This window comes from Emydura macquarii, unplaced genomic scaffold (genome assembly GCF_026122565.2).
Source record: "Emydura macquarii macquarii isolate MOO-44397 ecotype Brisbane River unplaced genomic scaffold, CSIRO-AGI_Emac_v2 contig_561, whole genome shotgun sequence".
In the NCBI taxonomy this organism is placed as follows: domain Eukaryota; kingdom Metazoa; phylum Chordata; order Testudines; family Chelidae; genus Emydura; species Emydura macquarii.
Window position 1 is genome coordinate 15,748,318 of NW_027130698.1, and position 25,591 is coordinate 15,773,908.

General features: G+C 46.3%; 1 protein-coding gene across 2 annotated transcripts in view; it reads right to left on the reverse strand.

Moving 5' to 3' along the window:
• Positions 1 to 345: 345 nt before the first annotated feature.
• The window catches only part of KLHDC4 (kelch domain containing 4), a 44,121-nt gene continuing 18,875 nt past the window's right edge, over positions 346 to 25,591 (reverse strand). For both annotated transcript variants that reach the window (XM_067539972.1, XM_067539971.1), the window contains exons 6-12: positions 19,277 to 19,369; positions 18,168 to 18,327; positions 9,130 to 9,211; positions 6,133 to 6,341; positions 4,683 to 5,091; positions 1,623 to 1,745; positions 346 to 781 (exon numbers count right to left, since the gene is read on the reverse strand). In XM_067539972.1, coding sequence (XP_067396073.1) covers positions 606 to 781; positions 1,623 to 1,745; positions 4,683 to 5,091; positions 6,133 to 6,341; positions 9,130 to 9,211; positions 18,168 to 18,327; positions 19,277 to 19,369 — 1,252 coding nt within the window. In that variant the 3' untranslated portion in view covers positions 346 to 605. The remainder of the gene's footprint in view (positions 782 to 1,622; positions 1,746 to 4,682; positions 5,092 to 6,132; positions 6,342 to 9,129; positions 9,212 to 18,167; positions 18,328 to 19,276; positions 19,370 to 25,591) is intronic.

A 25,591-nucleotide genomic window follows, 5' to 3' on the forward strand; every position in this document is an offset into this window, starting at 1 on the left:
CAGAGACAGGACTATTAGTGACTGAGCTGTCTGGTCATCATTCCACAGGAGGCTTTCCACTTCGAGTTGTCCAAGCACTTGGGGACAACAGACCCACAACAGGAAAGGGATCTTTGGTTAAAGCTGGAGATGAGTGAACTTGTGGGGGTCCTACATGGAACTGTTTTGCCTATGAGCCTTAAGTGGATGTATAGACTGTTTTGCCAGTAAGAAAAATGAATGATATCAGTGGAGTAATTAAGAGGATGCTGGTGAATTCAAAGGGGACCCCCCCCCAAATTTTTTTGCAAGACCAAAGCAAAGGAATTAAAAGTTAGGCAGGTTAATTGAGAAAAACAAGATGACTCAACCAAGCAACTTTATTCTGAAAACATTTAGAAAAAAATCAGCCCCAGCCCCTGGTCAGACGAGGGATATCTGAGGCGAGGAACCTCAAGCGGTGTTCTGATTGTATTAAGCAGTTTGTCGTCATCCAAATTAAACAGCTGTCACCAAAATTACAAATGTGTGTATTCAAATCTCAGCAGAACACATTCCTGGCCAGCTAGCCATTGTCCCCGTGAGGTGTCTGTACTCACACTGCTTATTCTTCACAGCAGGTGCATCTAGACCGAACCTTCATAAAAAGTCTTTGCCATCGCATGTGCCAATTTCGCCACCTTCTTCTCCTTTGCATCAGGGCCCATATTGTGGCGGGCTAGTTTAATCCAGTATTGCTCAGTCCTGGGCAGATAGTCTGTGTATTTCTCATCAAGCTGAACAGATGGGTGCCGCTCCTCTTCTAGCACACGACAGGAGGGAGACAGAAAGGAAGAGAGAGGTCACAAATAGCTGATGAATGCAATCTGCTCGCTCATGTGCCGGGCCAGGTGAGAGAACGCTGCAGCTAACATATTTTAATGCAACGGTTTAATAGCCTATCAATAGACAGGGAAAATGGTTTTCTCCTCAGGACACAGGCAAACATGGAACAGAACACACAATGGAAATGTGATTATTTCTGGGAAGCACAACTTGCCACTGGATTTTTGCCTTTTTAAATTAAAGGACTAATAGTGTTGGTTTGAAAGACATCCAGGTGCAGGCGTCATGGAAATGTACTATCTCCAAGACCTCAGTCCAGATTGGAAACATGCCCTCTCCTCACTTGTCATCCCCATTCTGAGCCCACACGTAGCGGTGTCAATGAACCTCAGCCCTGACCTGCAAAACTCCCTGCATCTTCTTCTGAGATAAGAGTTGGGAAGTAGCGATCTGAGCACAGGACCGCAAAGCAAGGAGATTTCCGATCCCTGGCACCGCCTCCCTCCGTGAGGACTGACGCTTGTAAAAGTGCCCTGAAGGTGAAAAGCGCTGACCCATTACCTGTTCCCAAATTCCCTGTAGCTTCTCATTGCTGGAAAATCCCAGTGGGCTCAAGCTGTCGTTAAAAGGTTGCTAATAAAGCATGGCAGTTTCAAGTTCTGAAGCCACTTAATAAAATCAGAGACTGAGACGCAAGGCTGAAACCTTTCGAACATCACAAACTAGAGAAAGGCAGCCAAAATTGCAGATGGGGGACAAAAACCACCCCAAACAACTACCAATCCATGTGTTCTTCCCACTCTTTTTTGCATAATTACCTTCATCATCTTCACTCTCTTCATTGGAGCCCTCCTCCTCCTCCTCCTCATCACCTCCCTCTGCACCTTCCACATCATCCCGCTCTTCATCTGACTCGGATTCTTCCAGCCATTCCTGAGTTTCTTCAACAGTAAAACAAACAAACATACAATGAGTAAATAAAACACAATAAGCCCCCTGGGGGTGCCCAGAATTGTTATGGGGAGAATGAGACAGAGCCAGACAAGTGTCCCGTCTTTCCCTTCCTTGTCTACACAGCAGCAGCACAGGGAGGCACTGAGAGAACGCAGAAGCAATGTAGCTTCTCTATAAGGCCACTGATGGAGGAAAAAAGAGAGCGAGTGAGCGGTAGGGAGAACAGGGAAATTCCACCCAAATTATCTAGTTACATGGATGTGAAAATGAGAGGCGGTGCTCCTTAGACCCACCTCAAAATCACATGCCAAGGTTATTCAGTGAGAACCAAGGATCTGGGGTTCAAAGCTTTACCCTCAGAGGTATTTTTGAACTGATTTGGCTGGTACCACAGGGACGCATCGGTAGTTCTGGCTTCTCTGAGGGCCATGGGGACCAGGGTGGATTTAAGTGAAAGCTCAGAATAAACATGTTGTAGGTGGCTTCATTAGGGGAAAGACCTGGATTAACTTTCCGGACGCTGTGCAGAGAAGCCTCAGTCAGTGTTGCCCGCCAGACACTGCCCCACGTTGTTACAGACTCCTAGAGGATAACCAACAGGCAATGGGCTCGTAAAGCTACCCTGAAAATCTGGACCTCCAAAACTACCCTGAAAATCTGGACCTCCAGATCCCTTTGGTGGTGCACAGGAGATGCTACAGTTAGTGTAACCATCACCTACCTCTGGATGGCTGAGAAAGCAAGGGGCAATGAGTTCTGGAAGCATGGGTGGTGTCAGGCAATCATGTGTGGATTCCCCTGCATCATGCTCGTTGTTTTGGCACACCTGTTACCGAAACATGCTCAACACCTGTCCCTCCTGCTGACTGCAAGGTGACCCCACTGATGATTTTATCACCGCCGCACAGTGCACTGGAAATGGGAACCCCTTTATTTCTGGCTGCGGAGTACCACTACCAATGGGAAAAGAGCAGACTTGGGTCATAAAATTTCCCAAATTCCTTACCCTCAGCGCCTTCACCCCCAGCAAAACCTACTTTTATGACTAAAAGCACGCAGGGCACAATGCGGTACCATTGGGAGAGGACTTAAACGTTCTTTCTGATCGGGGGATTAAGTGAAGAATTTGTGATCCCACAATAAACAATCAATAATGCCAGCTGGCTAGAGGTCAAGGGGTAAGGAAAGCTTGGAAATATTGGAGTGAACTTCACCACTATGGCTGCTATCCTCATCATCTCCTGGGACACCAGGGCTTTCTTGTTCTAATCCCGAGAGATGCCCTGAACCAACTGAGCCAGAGAGATTGAGTCAGGTGACATTGTCACCTTTACTGGCTCCAGCTGAATCCCAAACACGACCTGGTTTTGAAACAAGATCAGACTTTAACAGCAGCAGCTACAGCTCCCCTCTGCTAACTTCTTCTCTTTTCCCAAAAGGAGAGTTATTACTATCTTTGATCCCACCTAAGAGACTGTCAGACAAGAGGTTTTTTTTCTTTTAAAACTCTCTCTAAAGGGAACAAGGGCTGTTGTTAAAACGCAAGAGGTTAAAAGGATTTATGATGATGTGTTTGTCGTGGAGCTAAGCAGCCTGAAGTCTCGGTATAGCAAACACTGAACCTTGTTTAAGGCTGTTTAATGTTGGACAGTGACTTGGTTATATTAACACATTAGGACCATTTATTCCATCTAAATTAATACAACAGGCCAGATAAGTACAGACAGAACAATGTGATATGGTATAAAGGTTATACTCAGGGCATTTCCTCTCATGAGCAAGGCAGCCATTCTGCACCAGCGCTAATGAAACCCATACACCACACAGCCCCATGCATTCTGTTCGTGCCACGTTTTTCTAAAAAACTACTCTAAATTTGAATACTTTTTTTTAATTGACATTGTGTGTAGCCCTCCAAAGCCAAGCTCCCGAGTTCCAGGAGTCCAGCTGTACAGCCCACGAAGGGAGAGAAAAAACTTTAAATAAAACAGTTTAGAAACCTCTACAACATTATCAAACACAGCATTATTTGCACACGATAATGTGGTGATTTTAAGGTCGGATATCCTGCCATCTACCAGAGTGGAGTATATCATATTGGACAGGGGGATTATTCACAACCCCCCAGTGGTACAAAAGCCCTTCTTTTTTCACTCTGATGCTTCATGAGATAATTGGATTTTAAACAAGCAGCTAGTCCAGGAATGAGTTTTGTCCGTCCAGCACCTTCAAACAGCACATATTTGGAAGGGAGAGTGGGAAATAAATGTTCTATGGGAGGTAGTTTTTAAAAATGGCAGCTATCTGAAAACTGCTCAGAGGTTTAGAACTTTCGAATACGTCTGGGGGAAGATGGAGCAAGGGGCAGAGTGCACGATAAATGCATTAGTCACCTGGCTATCACCAACACCTACTCTCTGTGGTATAAATATTGTAATTAACTGGCGTGTGTGCACAATTCTGTATGTATGTGCAAACCACTGCCCTCTGCTGGATGGAATCAGACCTCCACACACAGCGCATCATAGGACCTATATAGCTATCGGCTGACTGAGATCCTCCTTAAGCTTACATGTTAAGTGCCTGTGTTTTCAAAGCAGGAGGATCTGAGTTCCATCCCTACCATCCCCAGCATGGTGATAACTGGGAAGTGCCTCGATGCCCAGAGATCTGTAATGACATACATGCCTGCATCACCCTGCCGGGCCACTGTCCCTCTGGAAAAGGCCAGCCTTCTAAGGGTTCATTTCAGCCAGAAAACCACTCCATTTTTTCATGGTGCCACTGCAAATCCCACTTCCCCAAGAGCCCTCCTGGGCGGTGCAGGCGTGACACCTTTTGCTTGCAGGGCTGGCCTAGGCACGCTGGGTGAATGCCGACTACGCTAACTGCCTGAAATGCACATCAATGCGGCCATAACTTACTTGGATCCATCTCCACCAGGACCTTCCACTCCTCCATCTTGTGGAGGTCGATGCTGTAGAGGTCGTTGAGGGTGAACTGGCGGTCCCCCACCTCAAACATCCCGCCGTAGACGTAGAGGACCCCGTGCTTCACCGCCAGCATAGCATTTGAACGTGGGCATGGCTCCACCTGCTGGCCGGAGGCTCCCTCACCACCCTCCTCCTCGTCTTCCGATTCGGACCCCTCCGGTTCCACTTCCGGGGCAGAGACCAGCTGCTTGATCGTCATGACAGTCCCATCCTCTGCCACCACCTCTTTGACAATCTCCACGGGGCCCTGAGGGAGCTGGCCCTCTGCCTCTCCATCCCCGGCACCCTCTGCCTCAGCCTTTTTGCCTCGCCTGCGTTTCTTCTTCTCAGATTTAGGTCCCTATTGATTGAAAATGCATTGGAAATGCAGTCAGAGACTCCTGTACGTGACTGTGAATCTGAGCAACACCATGTAGAGCATGGCTAGCAGCATGTACAGCAGTGCACACAATGCACTTAAATACAATTTGGGGATTCAATTAAAATTCATTAGTGTCATAACTCTCACACACACACTCACACACACACACACACACACACACACACACACACACACACACACACACACACACACACACACACACACACACACACACACACACACACACACACACACCCCCCCCCCCCCCCCTCACTAGTTTGTGGCTGGCTGGCGCAAAAGAAAATAACCCACCATTTTGTGAAATCAAAACACGGTTACTGGGTGCTGAATTACATTGCATTAGCAGGAAGAACTCCAGGTCTTCAGAGTGCTATAGCAAAGGGCTGGAAAACAGTTTGCCAGGAAATCAGAAGCAAACTTGCTCATGAAGTTTTGTCTGTTGTTATATGACTGACTTTCCCTCTTTGAGAGCAGACTGAGAAGCACTGGGGTAAGGAGGAAGGAAGTTGAGTCAGGTCATTTGCACCTCGTTTACTCCTCGAAAACAGTTTGAGTAATGCCCAAACCTGGGGCGACGTGTCTGAAGGTTTAACATTCTATCGCCCCCTTCATCAGCCAGCAGAAGGCTGTTTTCACTGCAAAAAGAGGTGTGTTTTTATATCAGGTTCGCTATCACTCTGTAAAATCTGCCATTATGGTTTTTACCTCAGTGTAACTGATCTAGCTCAACCCTAAACCTCTATGTCCTGGAGTTCACCTTGACTAGCTACAGTGAGATAAAAGCTACATTGGTTTGTTAACACAAGAATGTTATAATGAGATAGCTACCTCAGTGTAACAAACATGCCTTTATTTTGCAAAGAAGTTGAGACTGTAGCTACACTCTGAACAGAATTAGATTTAAAACCATAACCAAGTCGTAAGTCAGAGAAGGGGATGCTTCTGATTCCATGGGCTCAGATAAACAGGGTGGGTTTACTGTGTATATTGTCCCAATACCTTCAGTTGTCCAGGAAACCAGCGGTTCTTTCCCATATCATAGAAATAAATATCACTGAAGAAGTCTCCTTCAATGCTCTCTTCCTCTTCTTCGTCATGCACACCTCCGAACAGAAGAGACCGGTTATTGGGGCCTATTGCTACAGAGAAGCCAGACCTGGGAGTGGGTTTCCCGCCCGATGGGCTAAGCCGATTCCATGCCCACTTGTCTGGTAATGGAAAAAGAGAAGGAAAACAAGAAAGTCAATTCACGAAGGGGGTGGCTGAAAATTCCAGTCCCTTCAAATCTTCAATTCTATAGCAATATCAGCACATATCTCACTGACCTATTTTGGTTTCCTTAGATATTTCACAGGGTCCTCAACGATTTCTTTAAATGCTAATCAGAACAATTTGCATTTGCCAGTTTAATCACCCAGCTAATCCATATGTTCCATTTTCCATTCTTTATTCTTAGAAAGCAATTGTGTATGCAAATAAAAATTACACATCTGCTCTTTAATACAGAAAGCCATCTCTGAGACATGCTTTTCAGAGTGGGGAAGGGAATCGCAGAGCGCATGTGTGTGCGTAAGGAAAGGACGGAGGAGCTCGCATTTCTGTTCATAGCACAGATAATGCACTGGCGGGGCAGGACTAAATTCCTCTGTTTATTTGCAGGCCTAGAATTCCACAAGTGGCCGCAATGCAAACTTTACCCGCAAAGTACATAGCAAGTCGGGTATTGGCCCTAGTATACAAAAAAAAGCTGTCTCTAGGGATGATTGGGAAGGATGCCTCACGCCAGTTCCTTTCCCGGGCCTCTTCTACCAGCAGAGATGGCCCTATGTTGTCAAAGTCGAATGCTGCCTTTTAAGTGCTCTAGTCCTCCAGGGAAGAATACCAGGCTCACCCAACAGAGACTTAAAAAGAGTACTCACGCTTAAAAAGAGTACTCAAGGGTGGAACACAGCCTATGTTTCAAGCCCTGCCCCTCCAAACCTTTTTAACCCAAATTTTTAGCAGCTCCATTCCACCTCTGCAATGCAAAAAGCAAATGTGCAGCAACCTACATAGGACTGAGTGGCCATTGGTAGCAATGCAAAGCAGAATCCCGTAAGCTCACAGCAGTGGGTCACTGAAGACTAAACCTGCCTTATCTTTATGTCTGGGGGGAGAAAAGGGTTTATATGTGGACCGGCAAGGGGACAATTGCTGAAAGGTGCAGGAAGGAAGAATTAAGCCTTGACTTGTCAAACGGACAACCCTATGCAGCTTACTCATTTGGTTATAAACACAGTGGCTAGTGGATAATAAACAGGAAAGATCGTAGTAGCTAGAGATGGGAAACACCTACTAGATACATCAGTCATTCACTCTGTGCACAGGATCTAGATCCTGTACTGACAAGAAAGCAAGCGAGGGCCAGGGTTTCAGAGTTGTTCATACACACCGTCTTGTGGAACAGAAATTCCAAAATTTTGTTTTGAGAAAAAAAATCCAAACAACGTTTTGTTTAGGCCTTAATGAAACTTTTCTGAGGCTCCCGAGATGCCCCGAGCCCCAGCAGCCTGCCAGGTAGGGAGCCTGGGAGCACATACATGCCAGTTCTAACTTGTAACACAGCCATTCCCCTTCCCTAGTCTGGGCCTAGGCCGCCCTATGGACAGAGAATGCCAACTGGGAAAAGCTGCATGGGGGGTTTACTGCATGCACAAATGATGACTCAGGTGAGCAATCACCAAACCCAACAGCGTGAGGATGAGAGTTAACATTTATGCTTTGGTCTCCAGGGCTTGAAAGTGTGGGCTGCCCAGAGGCAGGCTTGAACCAGAGCAGTGGACCTCCCACTGTGGTGGAGGATGGATCCAGAGCCAGATCTGGAGGCAAACGTGCTACCTGGGGCTGAGTCTCCAACGGGCTGAGCCAGAACCAAATTGGGGCATCCCAGAACACTGGAGAACTTTGGATTCAGTCCTAAACCCAGATCTGAGCTTGGGTAACTCAAACTCGGCTCCAGTCCTAACCCACTGTACCTGCTCGCTCGCTCTCCCTGCGTCTCTTTCACCACTAGTACCAATCACAGCCCCGAAACATAGATCAGCATTTGACCTGAGCTGTGCGCAGCAGCACCGCAGGAAGGAGTGGCAACAACACACGCCTACTGCACTCCCCTTCCACAGCTGAATCAGACACCAGCTGCACTCGCATCATTTGACCCTCTCTCTGCTCCAACCCCAGCTTTGCTATTTCACTTACTAAGTTACCCTGTTTCTGTCTTGTCCACCAACTACGTGCTTTAATTAAAGGAGCTGGCCTGCTCCTATGGGCCTGCGAGTCTCTGAACACCAGTGATCCCAGTATGGTTTCCAGTGCCGGGAGAGCAGCAGCATTTAAGGCACCTGCACAAAGACCAGACACCCTCGATGTGCCACACCGCCCATCCCTGCCAGGATTCCCATGCCACTGGCATGGGGGTAGGAGGCTTAGGGGAGGGCAGGCATTCCATAGGATCAATCTCTTACAGAGAGGGGGCACAGCAATTGTGAAATCTACTGCAGCTTTGTGGCCACAGCATCAGATGCCATATAGCCATGGGTGCCTAAGGATTCCTTCTCCATTGTCCTCTACAAAGCTGCCTGCATGCAGCGGTGGGGAAAAGCTTTGTCCCTAAATGCCCCATATATCACTCCAAGAGGGGGAGAAACTTATCTAATCTTCCCATTCAGCTAGGGTTTTCCTTTTCTTTTTTAAGCAAGAATCCTGGTACAAATACTCTAACTGCTCCTGGAAAGAAGAGACATTCAAGTCAACTTGTCCTGGGGAAGTGGTCCATCTGGTCCGCTTAGCATCAAAGCAGATTCAACAACATGGTGATTTTCATAATTGGTGAAATTTCGTTCTGGGTAGTTTATTTTTATTTTTATTATTCAGAGGGAAGGAGAGGACTGGCATATCAAAGAGGCTCAGCATCAACCACAACACAGCCCTGTTCCCTCTTACTGGGTGGCAACTCACCTTCCTCCTTGCCCAGGCCTTCCGTCTTCAGCAGGAACATGTCGGTGTGCAGGGTGCCTTTGTCAACATCTTTCTTAATTCTCTGCAAAAGAAGAGAAGGATAAAAAAAACACCAAATGAAACACACTGAAATGGCCCAACCCACCTGATCCCCCATGGCCTTAAACCCAGCAAAGTCATCTGCACCAGACAGATAGCACTTCACACCCCGTTTACATCGTTACAATGGACAACACAAGGGGCCAGGCAGCAGCCAATTAGGCCAAGTATCTGTACATCCCAGCCTTTACCTAACTCGCTCAATGACTTCCTCCCCAGGGAGGCAGTTGCCATGCAAGACGGAGGCGACAATAAGGAAGTAGCTATGAGTGGTAGTGACAAGTGTTATAAAGAGAGATGGAAGGGCATTTACTTGTGGCATCAAGAAACCCAAGATCTATTCCCTGCCATGCCACAGACGTCCTGTGAGACCCTCAGGCAACTTACAAACTCTGTGCCTCAGTTTCCCCATCTGTGAAAATGGGACAAATGACACCTATTTCACAGGGGTGTCGTGAGCCTAAATTCATCAGCGTTTGTAAGGTGCTTTGGGATTCTGAGTCAGACGGCACAGCAGAAGCTGAAAGTATCATCACATGGATGGTTCCAGTTCCCCTCAACTTCCATTATCGCTCTCCCAGGCCATGTTTAATTACAGTTGCCACAGTTCCCACACAATCAATCAATCAATCACTCAACTTCCCTACAGTTATAACAGGAACTGATTTGAGGACAGCTTTCTGCATGCTGCACCTTGACTACATTTGTCACTGTAAGTGTTCAGAGGTCCCGGAAGCCTTTAGCATCGGCTTTTCCTGCTAAACGGAATAAAACAAGGGACCCAATCCCGGTCCTACGGAAAGCAACAGCAAAACTCCCATTGACTACAGTGGGAGCAGGACCCTGCCTCAGCAGATGTAATTAGAGGCATGGTTTTAAATGCCATTCTTCTCCCCTGCCTTTGTTTCTTATACTCTAAATTCCTGTACTCCCATGCTCATAGCAACATGTGTTATTTAAGAACATAAGAGCGGCCATCCTGGGTCAGACCCATGGTCCATCTAGCCCAGTATCCTGTTTCCGACAGTGGCCAATGCCAGGTGCTTCAGAGGGAATGAACGGAACAGGTCATCATCAAGTGATCCATCCCATCGGCCATTCCCAGCCTCTGGCAAGCAGCAATCCCTGCCTGTCCTGGTTAATAGTCATCGATGGACCGATCCTCCATCAACTTAGCTAGTTCTTTTTTGAAGGTAGCAGCATGCAGTGCCACCGTCGGAGGTCTATTAATAATGTCATTGGCCACCCATCCCTTCAGCTTGAGCTCCTTCTTACTCCTACTTCTCATCCCCTTAGGAGTGGTGGCATTCAGCATGCTGCATACAACAGATTCATTCTGCAAACAAGGTCCAGGGAGTGCAATGGGAAATGGGCCCAAGCCAGACTGGTCTGGTCCGACATTCAGGAGTGTTCAGATCCAGGAAGTTTACCTCAGGCCCATCTCAGAGAACACACTGAACGTAACACAACTCCGTCTCCTACAGCATGCAAAACACCTTTTAGATTCAAAGAGTCCAAGGCCAGGAAGGATCATCGTGATGATCCACTGCTCTGGCCTCCTGTATAACACAGCACTTCCATAGCACTTCCCCGGAATAATTCCTAGAGGAGATCTCTTAGAAAAACATCCCATCTGGGTTTAAAAATTGCCAGTGATGGAGACTCCACCACAACTCTTGGTAAGTTGTTCCAATGATTAATGACCCTGACTGGTAAAAACGACACCTTATTTCCAGTCGGAATTTATCTAGCTTCCACTCCCTGCCATTGGATGGTGTTAGCCCTGTCTCTGCCAGACGGAAGAGCCCATTATCAAATATTTGTCCCCATACAAGTACGTACATGAGTTCAATGACACAGGTACAACAATGATAATAGACTCACGATAGTACACGATAGTATGGTTATTGTGATAGGGTCAAATATTGAACTGTTGGGAGAGAGGAAAGAGCAGGGCAGAGAGAGAGAGGAAACTGCCGTGTTTTCAGCTGAGGTTTGAAAGGGGAGGGAGTGTTAGGAGGGTGTGCGGAGACCCAGGGTGGCTGGTGCTAGGACAACAAAGGGAGCAGCGGGATGAGCTCCGGCAGGTGGGCTGAAGGAAGATGGAGGAAGGTTTTTAAAAACCCCAGGGCCAAATTCTGCCCTTAAGTCTGTCCACCCCAGCTCCTGCTGAATTCAGCGGGAGCCTCACACGTACCCGCAGGTGGAATTTGATTCTAAGGAGCTGATTCGAATCCCACTGCAATGAATGGGAGTTTTTCCATTGACGTCGGTGCGCTCTAGATCAAGAGGGCAGTTTGAACCGCAATGTCTTAGCCCAATGCGTCCCTGTCCTTCCCCTATCCGCTTAAGAATTGGGGGGGGGAAACGTGGGTGTGTGACTCATTGCTTTAACTCCCGTCCTCGGACCTCCCGCTGCTGTTTGGACACGGGGATTTAGCCACCTCTCCCCCTACCCCAAGAGACTCCCTTGACCGCTCTTCCACCACTTTTGTTGGAAATGGCATCACACCACATAAGAGGCCCAGAGGGAGTCCCTGGGGTGCTCTGATCCCGATTCGGCTCTCACAGACTCCAATGGAAACAGCGCAGGCGCCTTGGTATTTGTGTCCCGAAGGGTGAAAGGAAGGCAGTGATGACCACTGCAGTCCTGCTTTGTTACACATGGGTTACAGAGACTCACGGCAGTTGCAGTCTGAACCTCCACCAGTTTCCCCCGCCCAGCGGCCGGAGGCGGCATTTCCTCCAAGGGCATGGGGCAGATCAGACTCCTACCTCAACTCAGCCCATGGCTTCTTCAGAGCAGGCAATATGTTAATTTACACATGGGCTGGGATTTTCAAAGCACTCAGCACAGGCCAAACTGTGCTGTGAGTGCTTTACCGCTGACTTCAATGGAAGCAGAGGTAGGCCAACACTAAGTGCTTTTGAAAAATCCCAGCCATGATGGCTCTGGGGCGTGAATTCCTGTCCACAAACTCATGCAGACCCTCAAGACAGACTGAAACCTTGGTTCCAGATGCCGAACAGCGAGTATTCTGTCTGCTGCTGCTGCATCCCCAGCTCCTATACAACTGCGTGAGAATAAAGAGATTGTCGCCCGCAGGTGTTTAAGAATTCCTGTCCAAGAAATGCACTCTGCTCTGGATTCAACAGGCCTGAGGGTCCCCTACCTTGAATTTCAGCACAACAGTAGAAGTCGCCCAAGAAATACAGATGTACACTTGACATCCTAACCTCTCCTTGTCCGCCACACGCACTGGTGCTCAGAGAGCATGCCAGGAATTGTATCATTTGCCAGACATGCCGCATTGTGTGGGTTCACTGAATGGCAACCCTGTTCCTGCAAGGATTCTCCTCCTTTGGGGTGGTGCCCTGATGGTTGCAGTGCCCTATATACAACAAAAGCATCCAGGTCCAAACACAATAGCCATTATTCCTGCTGCAGAACCTGAATTGAGCGAGGTAGGGACCCATAGGGGCAGAAAATCTGTAAGAACAAACATCAATGAAATTTGTATCTTGTGACAAAGAGGGGAAACTGCACCAGCCTCCTTCTGCCCACATCAGCTCTTATCGAGAGACAAAAAACAAAACAAAAACCAGCAACACAGCAAATTTCTGACGATGTATATTTCTTGGGTGTAATTAGGGAGCTCTGTACTCCAGGTATCAGCATTAAGAGGGCTGGGAGCTTTCCACTTTGAACAATCTAGTAACCATCTCCCTGGGAAGAGCTTCCAGTGCAAAAACAAAACAAAAAAAGCAAGAGAAAGAAATGTTCCCTGCAAGGAAACACCCTGCAAACACCAATTCAACTAACACCATAAGTGTACACACCAGCCTCTAATCATAATAAAGAATTTGTGTTGTTTTCTTTACAGTCCAAGCTATATTCTGGCTGCTTTTTTACATATGAGCACAAGAGAGAGTGTGTGTGTGTGTGTGTGTGTGTTCACGTGTAGGGGGACACATAATGATGAGGGGCGTAGATCTGCTAACAGCACGGCTGTTAAGCACAGCAAGCTGAACAGTAGAGGGAGGAGAGGAATTATATGTTCTGAGTGCTGCCTGCTCCAATATCATAAAGGCTATGAGGAAGAACTGGGTTATTTCTCATCTGAAAACCATGTGGCTCCCTGTAGTAAACACACAGTGTATGAAATATGAGAATGCTTCATGGACTGAAAAAAATCGATGAGGTGGAATGGGAGTTACAATTCCTTGTTTTCAAAGAGATTCCTTCCCCCCATACACACACTTTCAAATCACTTATTAAATGCACAGACACCAAGCAAGATTGCAAAGCACTATTATTCAACAGCAACATAATTACCCTCTAACCTGGCAATATTAAGCACCATCCTTATAACACACAGGTCCACATTTTTACAGGGGCTTCCAACCTTATGCTAATTTCCCACTCCACTTCATTATATAATGTTGACATCCTACTCCTTGTTTTGCAAAGAATTCAGGGAACGCTATGGTTAAGTCACGGAAACTGATTTTGCACTTAAAATCATTTGAGACAGAGATCAAAGACCATTGTTGAAAATTCAACCCACAGGAGTGTTGACCAGGATGGGGACAGAACCTTTTGATATTCATGAGATGCTGTAACTGATGACAATCACATTTTGTCCCTGTAAACATTTGAACAAGTGAGCGCCCAGTCTCTCTTTAAACAGAGGCATTTGAAAGCTATCCCTTAAATGCACTATGGCATGCTTTGGTGCATTCAAAAATCTCTCTCCCAGAAGGTGCCCTAATGCAGTTTCTAGCCAATTTTCACTGGCAAAGCGTAGCAATATCCGCTTCCTGACGTCTCTCAACTGCATTCAGAGTTCTAGTCAGGCACACTCTGCTATGGTTGCCTAGCAATAGCACACTCTCATTACTTTAAACAGCCCGAGATGCAAAAGCTGCAGCACTCTTTCTCTGACACACAAAAATAAGAAAACCCAAAAAATGGGAACGTCTTAAAAATAAGATCAGTGGGTGAAGAATGAATATAAATCATCTAACAGGATTTTTTGTGCAACCAGAAATAGCTGATAAAATCCCCTTAAGTTACTTTTCAAGGCATGAGGAAGACAGTAGCCAAAGAGGTAGCCCCTGCTATTTTCAGCCTGCATGAAAATGAAAGAGAACATTTGCAAAAATACACTTGAATACAGGGATACTATGAAGATATATAGTGCACATCAGATAGTAGGTGCATTGTTCCCAGTGTTATTGATAAAATCGCAGATTAGTAAGGCTGAAAGAATTTTGAAATTCCTATTTACTTTTCACTGTTTACCTGCTGGCCGTTTGCAATCTGCACTTCACTCATCTTGGAGGAGGAGTGAAGAGGTTCAGGAGTTGGAGCAGGGGGGGTGAGAGTCAACAGACCTGGGTTCTAGTCCTAGTCTTGGCTCTGCCACTGACCTCCTATGTGGCCTTAGACAAGTCACTTAATCCTCTCTGTCTCAGTGTCCCCATAATACTGCTTCGCTGCATCAGACACATGCCACAGCAAACAACATTGAGGCTGCAGCTAGGATTGTAACAGCAATAGGATTCATCATCCAGGCTGATGAACTCCCTGCATTACAGGAGCACCCTTAAGCCCATGGGCCCCTACATTATCCAAGAGCCTTGCAAAATATGCACTTCTGGCCCTCCAGCCCAAACGCCATCTAGCGCTGCTTAACACCAGCAAAACATGGCACAGATCAAATTCCCTGCCTGCCTCCAACACCTGCCCTCCAGCTCATGGCAGGGTGGGTGAGACAAGGGGACGGGCTGAGGGGGGGGGAAGGATTGTCTGGGGAGGGAAACGTTCCTGGTCAAATGTGGGAAATGAAAGATGAGCAGCATCCCACACGTGACTTCACTTAGGGCTCCACAAAGCTTGGCGTGGAACAGCAGCGTGGATGACAGAGAAGGCTGGAGTTCCCGCCTTAACAGTGCAACTCCTGGCTTTGAGGCAGACCGTTCTTTCCCCCAGCAATGCATACGGCCGCATGGCAGAGCTATTTGGAGATGGCGCTAATTCGGAGACGCCATTACAATTTATACTTACTTTCTTTAAACACGATATGTAATCTACACACTGGAACTGGGCCCGGAGACGTCCATGCAAACTGCACCCACTTACACCAGATCTGACCTTGGCCCAGCGTCTCTTTAAAAGAAAAATCTCCAGCTGACTTTGTGCATGGTGCTCCGTTTGGTCACTTGGCTCGTTATGTATGCAGGGGGCAGAGCCTCCTTCTGTCTAGCTCAAATTTTCTCATAGTACTCCTCACTGCAGTCTCTCTTGCTCACTAGCTGAGGCAGGAACCGTGTCTTGCTCAGTGCCCGTCCCGCGTTGAGCCGTGCTGCTGGTTTTCAACACGCCCCTAACCTGCACCCGTCCCATTGTCTCTGGCAGCCTGTACTCAAATTATTCCAAACACCACACAGTTTGTTGACTGACTTCACGCTAAATCTAGAGAGACTCAACTCCATAATCAGCTGTCAGCAGAGATACCGAGTACTGAACGACCATTCACATTAACGGGGCTGTAATTTTACCGAATCTTAACAAATGCAACTATCAGGACAGCTCTGAGAATTGTCACCTTGGCATCTCATGGCAGCTACAAGCCAGACACATTCATTCTGTCCACTGCATTGGGCCCAACACAGGGATGTGCAGGCAGACCGGCCATGCAGAGGGATGGTCTCTGCTCCCCTCTGGACTACACAGAACGGGGTTCCATGACCGTCATGAACAGGGCCATGTGCCATGACAGGCCTCTGGTTTTACCGACCGAATACCTACAGCGAGTGTGCAGAGCAGCAGCTGCCACCGTTTTAGCCTAAAAGCTGTCAGTTGGGTGAAAGATGAATTGCGCTCTGTTCTAATCACTGCTTGTACTCGGCACAAAGGCCGGCGGCTTGGGCTTTACCCAGGAGGGTTGAATTTCAGCCAGATGTTCTCTCACAGCTCCTAACACTCTTCATTTCCCAAATTCCTAAAAGAAAAGTAACCCAGAAACACTGCACTGCAGCTCAGCTCGGTAAAGCGGCCCGTGTTAACCAAATGAAACTCACAGGCTTTACATTTCCATGGGCTGCAGTGCACCACCCCGTCCCAGCTGCCTTCAGGAGCTGGCAGAACCACACCCAGCAAGCAGGTTCTGCTGCTCTTCAGTCTTCGAAGCAATAGGGGAGGAAAAGCCAGGAGTAGGATAAAATATATTCAGGTGGAAAATCTTTCATATTGCCACAACTACTCAAACAAATGTGCATCCAAGAAGATGCAGCCATGAGCGCAGGGCCGAGAGGAGGCACAACTGTTTCTAAATATAAAGATGGAATATTTTCCCTCTCTTTGCTCATTTATTCAGATCGGAAGAACACTGCATCCTCCTCCCCCAATGCTGCACTGCTGGAAGAGATGCCCTTCTGCTGAGATACGAAACCCAGACCCTGCTGCTACCGTCTGCATTATAAACATTAAAAGCGTTTGCAGGAGCCTTTTGCTCAGGGCTGCCAAAGAACCATTCACTTCCTGCCTCCCAGCGTGGAGACAGGGACACTTGGACAATGAGGACGTATGATCCAAAGGGCGGCCCTGTATAAATTACCTTGATTAACAGGGCACGAAGGAGAGCAAAGGAAGCCCGGTGCTGATCAAAGGTCTCCTTTTGGCTGATTGAGTTTGCAGACTAGCCCTTAACCCCTTCAGTGCTGTGAGAAAGTACATGCATCCTGGCCACTACTGCCTTATTGCCATGAGTGCTGGAATGCAGCTGTCTTAGTGGCAACAGGGCCAAGCAGAAACACTTTCCTATCTGAGTCCGGGAGGGCAAGACATGCCTGGGCACAGGCTGGGCATTTATGTTTGCTTTAGGGTGGCATGAGAGGGCCGGAAGGGATTATCAAGGAAAGAAATCCTATCTGCCACGAGCTGAAAAATAATGGGAAATATTGGTATTGACGCCTCCTATGTTCTGCCCCGTCGCCTACTACTAAGTCCGAAAAAAACCCAATTTTGGCAGCTGTGGCCTTCGGTGTGTGTATCTAATAGACTGAGACATGACCCGTTCAGGGCGAGCGAACTCGCCGATCGCTGGCTGTTCCCGGTACGAGGCAGGAAAAGACCACGGATCAGACACTAGCCACTGAGGACACTCTATTTAAAAACGATAGTGGAATGTATTAGACACTGACAGCAAACTTCGGTTCCGGAATCCTATGGCTCCGGCTAGGCCCCGCCACCCTGCGTCTCGTTCCCTCACTTACAATCCCGGTCTCGGAAAAACATGTCGTTCGTTTACAGAAGACGACGTAGGCGCTGCCAGACTGTCAGACCCCACGTCCCAGCCACTCCAGTGTCCTGTCAACAACGCAGCCAGTAGCAGGTGCTTCACGGGAGGTGGGAAACCCCTCCGGTAGACAATTATGGGCTAACCTGCCGGGTGGGGTGGTCTCTTCTGAACGCAGGGCTGTGAGTGGTTGGCACATGCTCTGAGATTTTATTTCCAATCTTTTGTCTACCTCTCTTAGGTCCTTATAGGAGCCCCATTACTGTAATATCTGAGCACCTCATATCACCAATGTATTTAGACTGAACACCCTGGGGAGGCAGGGTGGTGCAATTATCCTCATTGTACGGATGGGGAACTGACACACACAGAGGCTAAGTGACTTGCCCAAGGCTACACGGGCAGAGCGGGGAATTGAACCAACATCTCCCAAATTCTAGACTAGTGCCTGAGCCACTGGGCTATCCATCCTCTCCAAATAAGCAAATCAACAGTGCTAGCACCATGCGGGCTTGGACACTTATAGGTCTGCTTTTTGATTTCTACTATAGCACTTTCATTTGTGTTTTATGCCAATTATTATGTTTAGCAAACAGAAAAAAGGTTGCCCCAATTCCACCAAGAAGTGCCTCTCACCTGTTTGGAGTAGCCACCATAGATGATTATATTGCCCTCTACAGTGGTAGCCATTTGGCAGCCAGACCTTGGAGCAGGACCAATCCCTGACAGAGACAGCTTGGTCCAGGTGAAAGTGTCCAGGTTGAAGGCATACACATCGTTGTAATAGACGTAATCTCTAGTTAGGGCACACAAAGAAAGACTGCCCTTTAGCACAGGACAAAACATTATTGCAGGGGCACAATGGGGAAGTTCTGAAGGGGGGCGGGACAAAAAGTAATTTAGCCCCTCGTGGGCTGCGCCTTTTTAAAGCGGGTCCATTTCCTCTGCAGCGGTGAACTAAGGGCATGATGTACAACGTAAAATTGGAATTTGCCAGGGCAAAAAGCACCAGTGCAAGCACTGATGTATGTGTCAAAAAGCTATCTTAGCAGGCGGCAAAAACCCTCTTCCAGATTGTCTGCTCTGTATTAATCATTATTTCCCAACTAGTCCCAGCAGAACCGCAGCATCCCACTGATTTAAACCAGAAAGAGAGGGAGCAAAAAAGATCTAACACATTCAGATGAACTATTTTAACCAGAACCAACAAAAGAGTGTAATACTCAAAACACCCATAAACTAAGACTCAGAGGTTTTAAGATCCGAAGGGACCATCATGATCATTTAGTCTGGCCTCCTGCACACGGCAGGGCTATTCTTCATTTAATTTAATTTACCTATCTTAACGAAGAGGAGGTTGATTGTGCTCTACAAGTACCTGCTTGGAGAGATGATTTCTGAGGGTAAAGAGCTCTTTAATCTAGCAGGCAAAGGCATAACAAGATCCAGCAGCTGAAAGCTGAAGTTTGGCAAACGGAAATACGGTCTAAATCTTTAATAGTGACGCTAATTAATCCCTGGAACAACTTAACACGGAACACGGTGGACTCTCTATCGTTTGATATCTTTAAAACAAGATTGGATGTCTAAAAGACTGGACGTTCCAGCTCAGCTACAAACTATCGGGCTTGATGCAGGAATTAATACGGTGAAATTCTCTGGCCTGTGCCATGCCGGAGGTCAGACGAGGTGATTGTAATGATGCCTTCTGACCTTAGAAATCTACGAATCCTGCAACAACCAACCTTGCGCTCTCATGGAATCCTCCAAAGACGATTAACTGTCTCTTGCAGGCTACCATTCGGTGTCCACTTCTTCCCGAGGGCCCTCCTGTTACCCTGAAAAGCAAGTGATTGCACTGATCAGTGAGGGTTCCTTTTACTGATTTTTTCAGAGTTCGTTCTTATTTAAAGACTTCGGCAACAGCCGGCTGAACTCGTTCAGCTTCTCTTTTAATGGCAGGGAGAACATGGAGAATTTTGCTACCTTAATAAAATGTACATTTTCTTGCAAAAATGTGTGTTCTTGCACCATTCAGTGTTTGCATAATAGGTATTTTGCAGTAATCGTTTCATTCCTCATGATAAATCATCTAGTCTCTGTGCTACCCAAGATCTAGAAGCCTTCTCAGTTATGACTCAGGCAGCTAATTTTCCAGGAGAGTTTAATGAATAGCAGCTAACTCCCACGATTTATAGAAAGACAGAGATGACAGCATGACGTAATGATCTGAGCGCAGGACTGGAAGTCAGGAACTCCTGAATTCTAGTCCTGGTTCCGACACTGACTCCCTCCTGAGGCCTTGGGCAAGTCACTTATCTTCAGTTTATCCACATGTACCACGGGTATAATACCTGACTAACAGGAAAAGCCAGGATGCTTACATACTGTTTTTGTAAATCACTTTGAATTTCTCACATTAAGGCACTATAGTGGTGCAAAGTGTTGTTATTATTTTAGACATTAAATGAGCAGTTGGATACAGATGTTTTGTTCTTTTCAAGCCTTCGTGACCTTTCAGTTAACATGCAGCTTCCACATCCTGGAATGAGCCCAAGTCCCCATCTGTCAATCTCCAAAAGCTACAGGAAGGACCCAGCCAAATGAAAGCAACATTTTCCAAAGAGCAATAAAGATTTCCCACATGAACAAAAGCGAACCCTTATTTGATTTGATAGTCACATTAGAGATAGGCCTGAACCAACACTCCCAAACTTTGGGGAGCTCTCGATACAGCTTTGTGCTTCAGGCCCAGCATTAATTTAGAGTTCTCCCTTATTTGTTCTTTGCCTCTCTGGTAAATCCTATGTATATTAATCCCTGCTAAGGCACCAGTCCTGCGAACATGTATGTGATTAGCACTACTTAACTCAATGGGACTCCTCAAATAGGTAAAGTTAACTCATGAGTCTGTTTGCAGGATTGGGGCCTAAATTAATACAAAACTACAAGCCACTTGTTTATCAATGGTTGAAAGAATCCACTGCTACCCTTTAATTGGCATTATATAACTATAAAAGCCAAGGTAGATTTCCACTGATAGTGCAAATTACCCCCAAAATTCTGCTCAAAATGGGAATCTCACACTAGTCATAATAAAAACCTCATCAGAGGAGTAGGGTATGGGTAAGAAATGAATTAAAATTGCTCTCATGTATTTTGATTCTAGCAGGAGGAGGTGTGGTTTTCTAGGCTTACGTTGTTGCTGACATCTCTGAGATGCCGGTATTAATTTGATCGTGCATTAAAATCACTATTTTCTTTCTCTCTGATAAAGAAATTGGCGGTAGGTTTCCCCTGAGCACAGTGCCTTTTTATTTTTCTAAGGGGGATTTTAAATCAATGTTTACAATAAAATAAAATAAAACGCTGCTTTCAAGGCAATTTTGGTCCCATAGATATTCTATGGTTCTACTGTCGGTGTTCTCTCTGAAGCCGATTACCATTTCTGAATGATAAAAAGCGTATTCATTGATTTTCATGACTGTTCTTAATAAACAAGCACAGACAACTGTGCAATCAACTCCCTATTTTCCAAACAATTAAAATTCCAATCAGGGGCCTGATCCAAAACCCAGTGAAGTCAACTGAAAGTCAGCTCCCATTGACCTGAACTGGGCTTTGGATCAGAAGATTTTTCTTCCCCTCCCTAAAAGTTGCAATTTACAATGCAAAACAGATGCTAAAATGTGGTTAATGGAATTAGCAGGCACCTTGCTGGAACGAGTCTTGAATGAATGTCTGCAACATTTGATTTAAAACAGAAATACTCTTGGGCCACAATAATTATATAAAAAATACTTTTATACTGAAATTCCATGTCAGGCTCCGAGTCCCTCCTTCTCCATTTCAAAACATGGCACTGGAGAAAGCCAGGGCTGAAAAAAAAACAAAACAAAACAAACCATTCTCTTCCATTTAAATTGCAAAGGGAATTGGCTAAATCAGAGGCATATCGCAAGGGATATAAAGAGAACAGCATTGCACAAAAAATTTATAATAAATTGGTCCCCAAAAGGATTTCTGCATTTAGGAGTCAAGATCTCTCCCAGTTTCAGGTATCTCCCATGCTCAGTAAAATGCAGTGTAATTTAACAAAATGGCAGGATTTAACCCCAATGGAGGAAAATGTATCAGTTTAAACTGAAAATTTCACCCACCTTTTATATTTTGTAAGGGTTAAATAACACTTGAAATAAGCATAAACACCCCCATAAACCTAGACCAGGAATATTTATATAAAGCCCAATGTTGTTTTTAAACTTCACAGACATATGGGATCTCTCAACCCTAATGGTTTTTTATCCATGTTTCTCACCACTGCTAACACCAGAGCAGCTCCAGCGTTGGAGCATTAGAGTATATGAGCCCCTGATGCTTTAACCACTGTCTCATCTAACCCTGCATGTTTCCATTATACTGATGATGATGTCTCGAGAAGTCTATACATCTCCCATTCAGAGGATCTCAGAGGGGTTCTACACACTAACGAACCTAGCTTCACACCTACCCAATGAGGTAAAAGATATTTACCTCAATTTACAAGAGGAAACTGAGGCATGGCCATTCCGAGTCCGATTTTCAAAAGTTTATGTTGCAAATATGTACACAAAAGGCCTGTTGATTTGCACACACAAATTCCATAACTCTGTTCACATCCATAACTATTGAATGCACAAGTAATCTGTTGTGCATCTAATTTATAATTTGCACATGCAAGTACCACAGTGGTGCATGAAATCACAACAAATTAGGTGCATATTTGCGTGCTTAATCTACTGAAAACTAGCCCCGTAAATGACATGCTCATGCTCACAAAAGAAGTCTGTGCAGAGGTAGACACAGTTTGGCTTCCTGTCTATACCTTCACCACAAGATCATCCTTCCACCTTTCCTTGTGGGAGCTGGACCTTCTGGCTCCAATGCTGCCAAGAGGCACTTGAGCAGGGAGAGCGGTCAGTCAGACAATGCCGGCCTGAAACGTACCTGAAGCACCAATGACTGATTCATAGATTCTAAAGTCAGAAAGGACCATCTTGTCTGACCTCCTGTATATCACAAGCCAGAGAACGTCCCTAAAATAATTCCTAGATCCAATCTTTTAGAAGAAACATCCAATCTTGATTTTAAAATAGTCAGTGATGGAGAATCCACCACGACCACTGGTAAATTGTTCTAATGGTTAATTATTTTCACTGTTAAAAATTTACACCTTATTTCCAGTCTGAATTCATTTAGCTTCAACTTCCAGCCATTGGATCATGTCATATCTTTCTCTGTTAGATTGAATAGCCCATGATTAAACATTTGTTCCCCATGTAGTTACTTACAAACTGTGATCAAGTCAACCCTTAACTTTCTCTTTGTTAAGCTAAAAAGATGAGCTCTTTGAGTCTATCGCTGTATGGCATTTCTCTAATCCTTTAATCATTCTCATGGCTCTTCTCTGAACTCGCTCCAATTTATCCCACATCCTTGCATTGCATGCACCTGAACTAAACACAACAGCCCAGCAGCAGCTGCACGACGGGGGACTGGCTCCAGCTTGCTCTGGAAACAGTGTTAAGCAATCGCTCCTCAAAGGCTATCTTGAAATATTTATAGCATCACATTTCACAAAACGGCGAGGCACATCAGTCTGCTGGTTCAAATACTCCAGTGAAGGGGGCCGCAGGTGAGACCGATTTCTATATAGGGCGGGGGCTGCCCTCCTCTCAAGTGCTAACCCTACTTTGGGGGGTTCGTTGGCTCACTTTGGGGTGTGAACTGGGCCACGTAGAGAGTCGTCTGCCTAGAAAGGAATGCTCCCTCCAGGAAGAAAATGGGTTAAAACTTTATTTTGCTGTAGAGTGGGCGACCACAAATGCCGAGGTTGGGGCCTCTGGGCTCTGCTGTAACACAAATAAATAACAACAAGGTGGTTTCAACGTCGCTGCTGGAATTTTTAAAATGTGCGCGCAAAATGCAAACAAGTAAAATGGCTGCAATAATTACACTTTGTCGAACAGCTGCATGTGTCCAGTCGTGACTATCTGCTGTGTGGTGACACGCACCAATGGGGTTAGGATCATGCGCTCCATTTACCCATCAGCCTTTGCAAAGCAGTGGGGCTCTGTGTCTTCCTCTTTTCAAAACTATTATAGTGTCAATTAGCCGACACGTCACAAGCTTTCAGTGACATTGCTAAAGGCCTGGTAGCACAAAGGGTTTAGTCAAAGGGGACCGCTTAGTGGTTTAAAGCCTAAGCTTCCCCGACTGAAATAACTAGATTTCCTAGAAGCACAAGTTCAAATCCCAGCAGGATCATCTCAATGGTTCACCCTGTATAGGTTCACACATTCAGAACCTTGTGGTTTTTTCAATGGGGACCTTAAAGACTAAGCTCTTGTCTGTTCTACCTCTGTGTTAGATTCCCAGGCGTGTATTATAACAATATCTCACTCTTATCCAACGCTTTCCATCCGTAGATTAGAAAGGACAGCGGTATCATTATCCCCCTTTTACTGACGGGGAAACTGAGGCACAGAATAGCAGGCAACGTGTTACCTGTGACCTTGACTAAAATTTCATCTCCCTCGCCCCCAATGTCTAATTTACCATGCGTCAGTCTCCACCTCAGAGGTGGCTGCATTTCAATAGTGCTGCATGTAGACTAGAGTATGTGAAGCGGGTTGGGATTATTTGATGATGATCTGTATCACAGATCATACTCTGATTATTATATGTTATAATTATTATGCAGTCACACTTAGAGACCTAAATCAAATTCAGGGCCCCATCGTGCTAGAGACAGAGGTCCCAAGACAGGACAGACAGAAGGTGGAAGAAAAGTAGCAGTATTAGCTCCATTTTACAGAGGGGGAGCTGAAGTACAAAGAGACTGAGTGAAATGCCGAGGGGTTGACAGGAAGTTTGTGGAACAGGCCAGGAACTGGACTCTGAAGCCCCAGGAGCCTTATATACAGGACCAGTGGTTCCCAATCTTTTTGGCTCGAGGGCCACAGATATCATTTTTTCAACCCTGAAGGGCCAGCAGTCTCCGCCAGAAGCTCCTCCTTTCTCCCCCCAAATTGCAGCCAGATGAAAGGAGTTTAGCGAGGAGCCTCCTCGCTGATCTCCCCTCCTTCTGGCTCCAGCAGGAACCCCAGCACCTATGGGCCTAGGTGGAGTGCTTTGCCATGCTCCCTACTACAGCAAGGGGGAGGGGAACACTGATCTCCCATCCTCTTGGGGTCCTGTTAGACCCACGGAAACATGCTCCGCCTGGGTCCTTAGGCAGTGGCTCCCGTCTGCAGCCAGCAGGAGGGGAGCCGCGAGCCACTCTGAAAGTCCCCACAGGCCACTTTTGGCCCCTGGGCCACAGGTTGGGAACCACTGCACAAGACTATTATTGGGCGGGATGAAAAGGGTGGAAATCCATTGCTCCAAGATGGTGCTAGGAAGCCGTGCAGTCCAGCAAATACTGAATGCACCTCACGTATGATGGACAGAACTGTCGGTGTGCACTTGTATCACCGGAAACCAGAACACGGTAGGGTCATCTCAATAAATCAATTTTTGGCACAATTTGGAATCTGTCTTCCATTTTTTCCCAGCTCTCTCTCTCTCTCTCTTTTTTTTTTTGTTTTTGTTTGAAGATGAATATACAGAAAGGGTGGAGAAACAGCTATCTACAGCAGGGGTTGTTTGTTGCTCAATCCTTTTCCACAGCAGTGCTCACCCAATACCAGCTACTATTCCAGTGGCATTGATTAATCAAATCGACAGTGTCGAAGTTCTGGCAGAAGGCAACCTTGGGATCTTGTTTCACTGGATAAATTTGCCCCCTGCAATTACTCATCTCCATGCATTCATTCATGGCTATACAGTGTGTGTGTTAAATTGACATTGAACCCACTAACTGAAGCCTCAAACACAAGAGCCAATAGTGAACCTGACTCCAACGTAGCCGCACTGGACCAGCAACTCCACAATCACCACACTCATTCATGTTTTTGACACACAACTGCAGCAGGTATTCAGGTACTCTGCAAACACACAGACTCCAATAGGTACTGGCT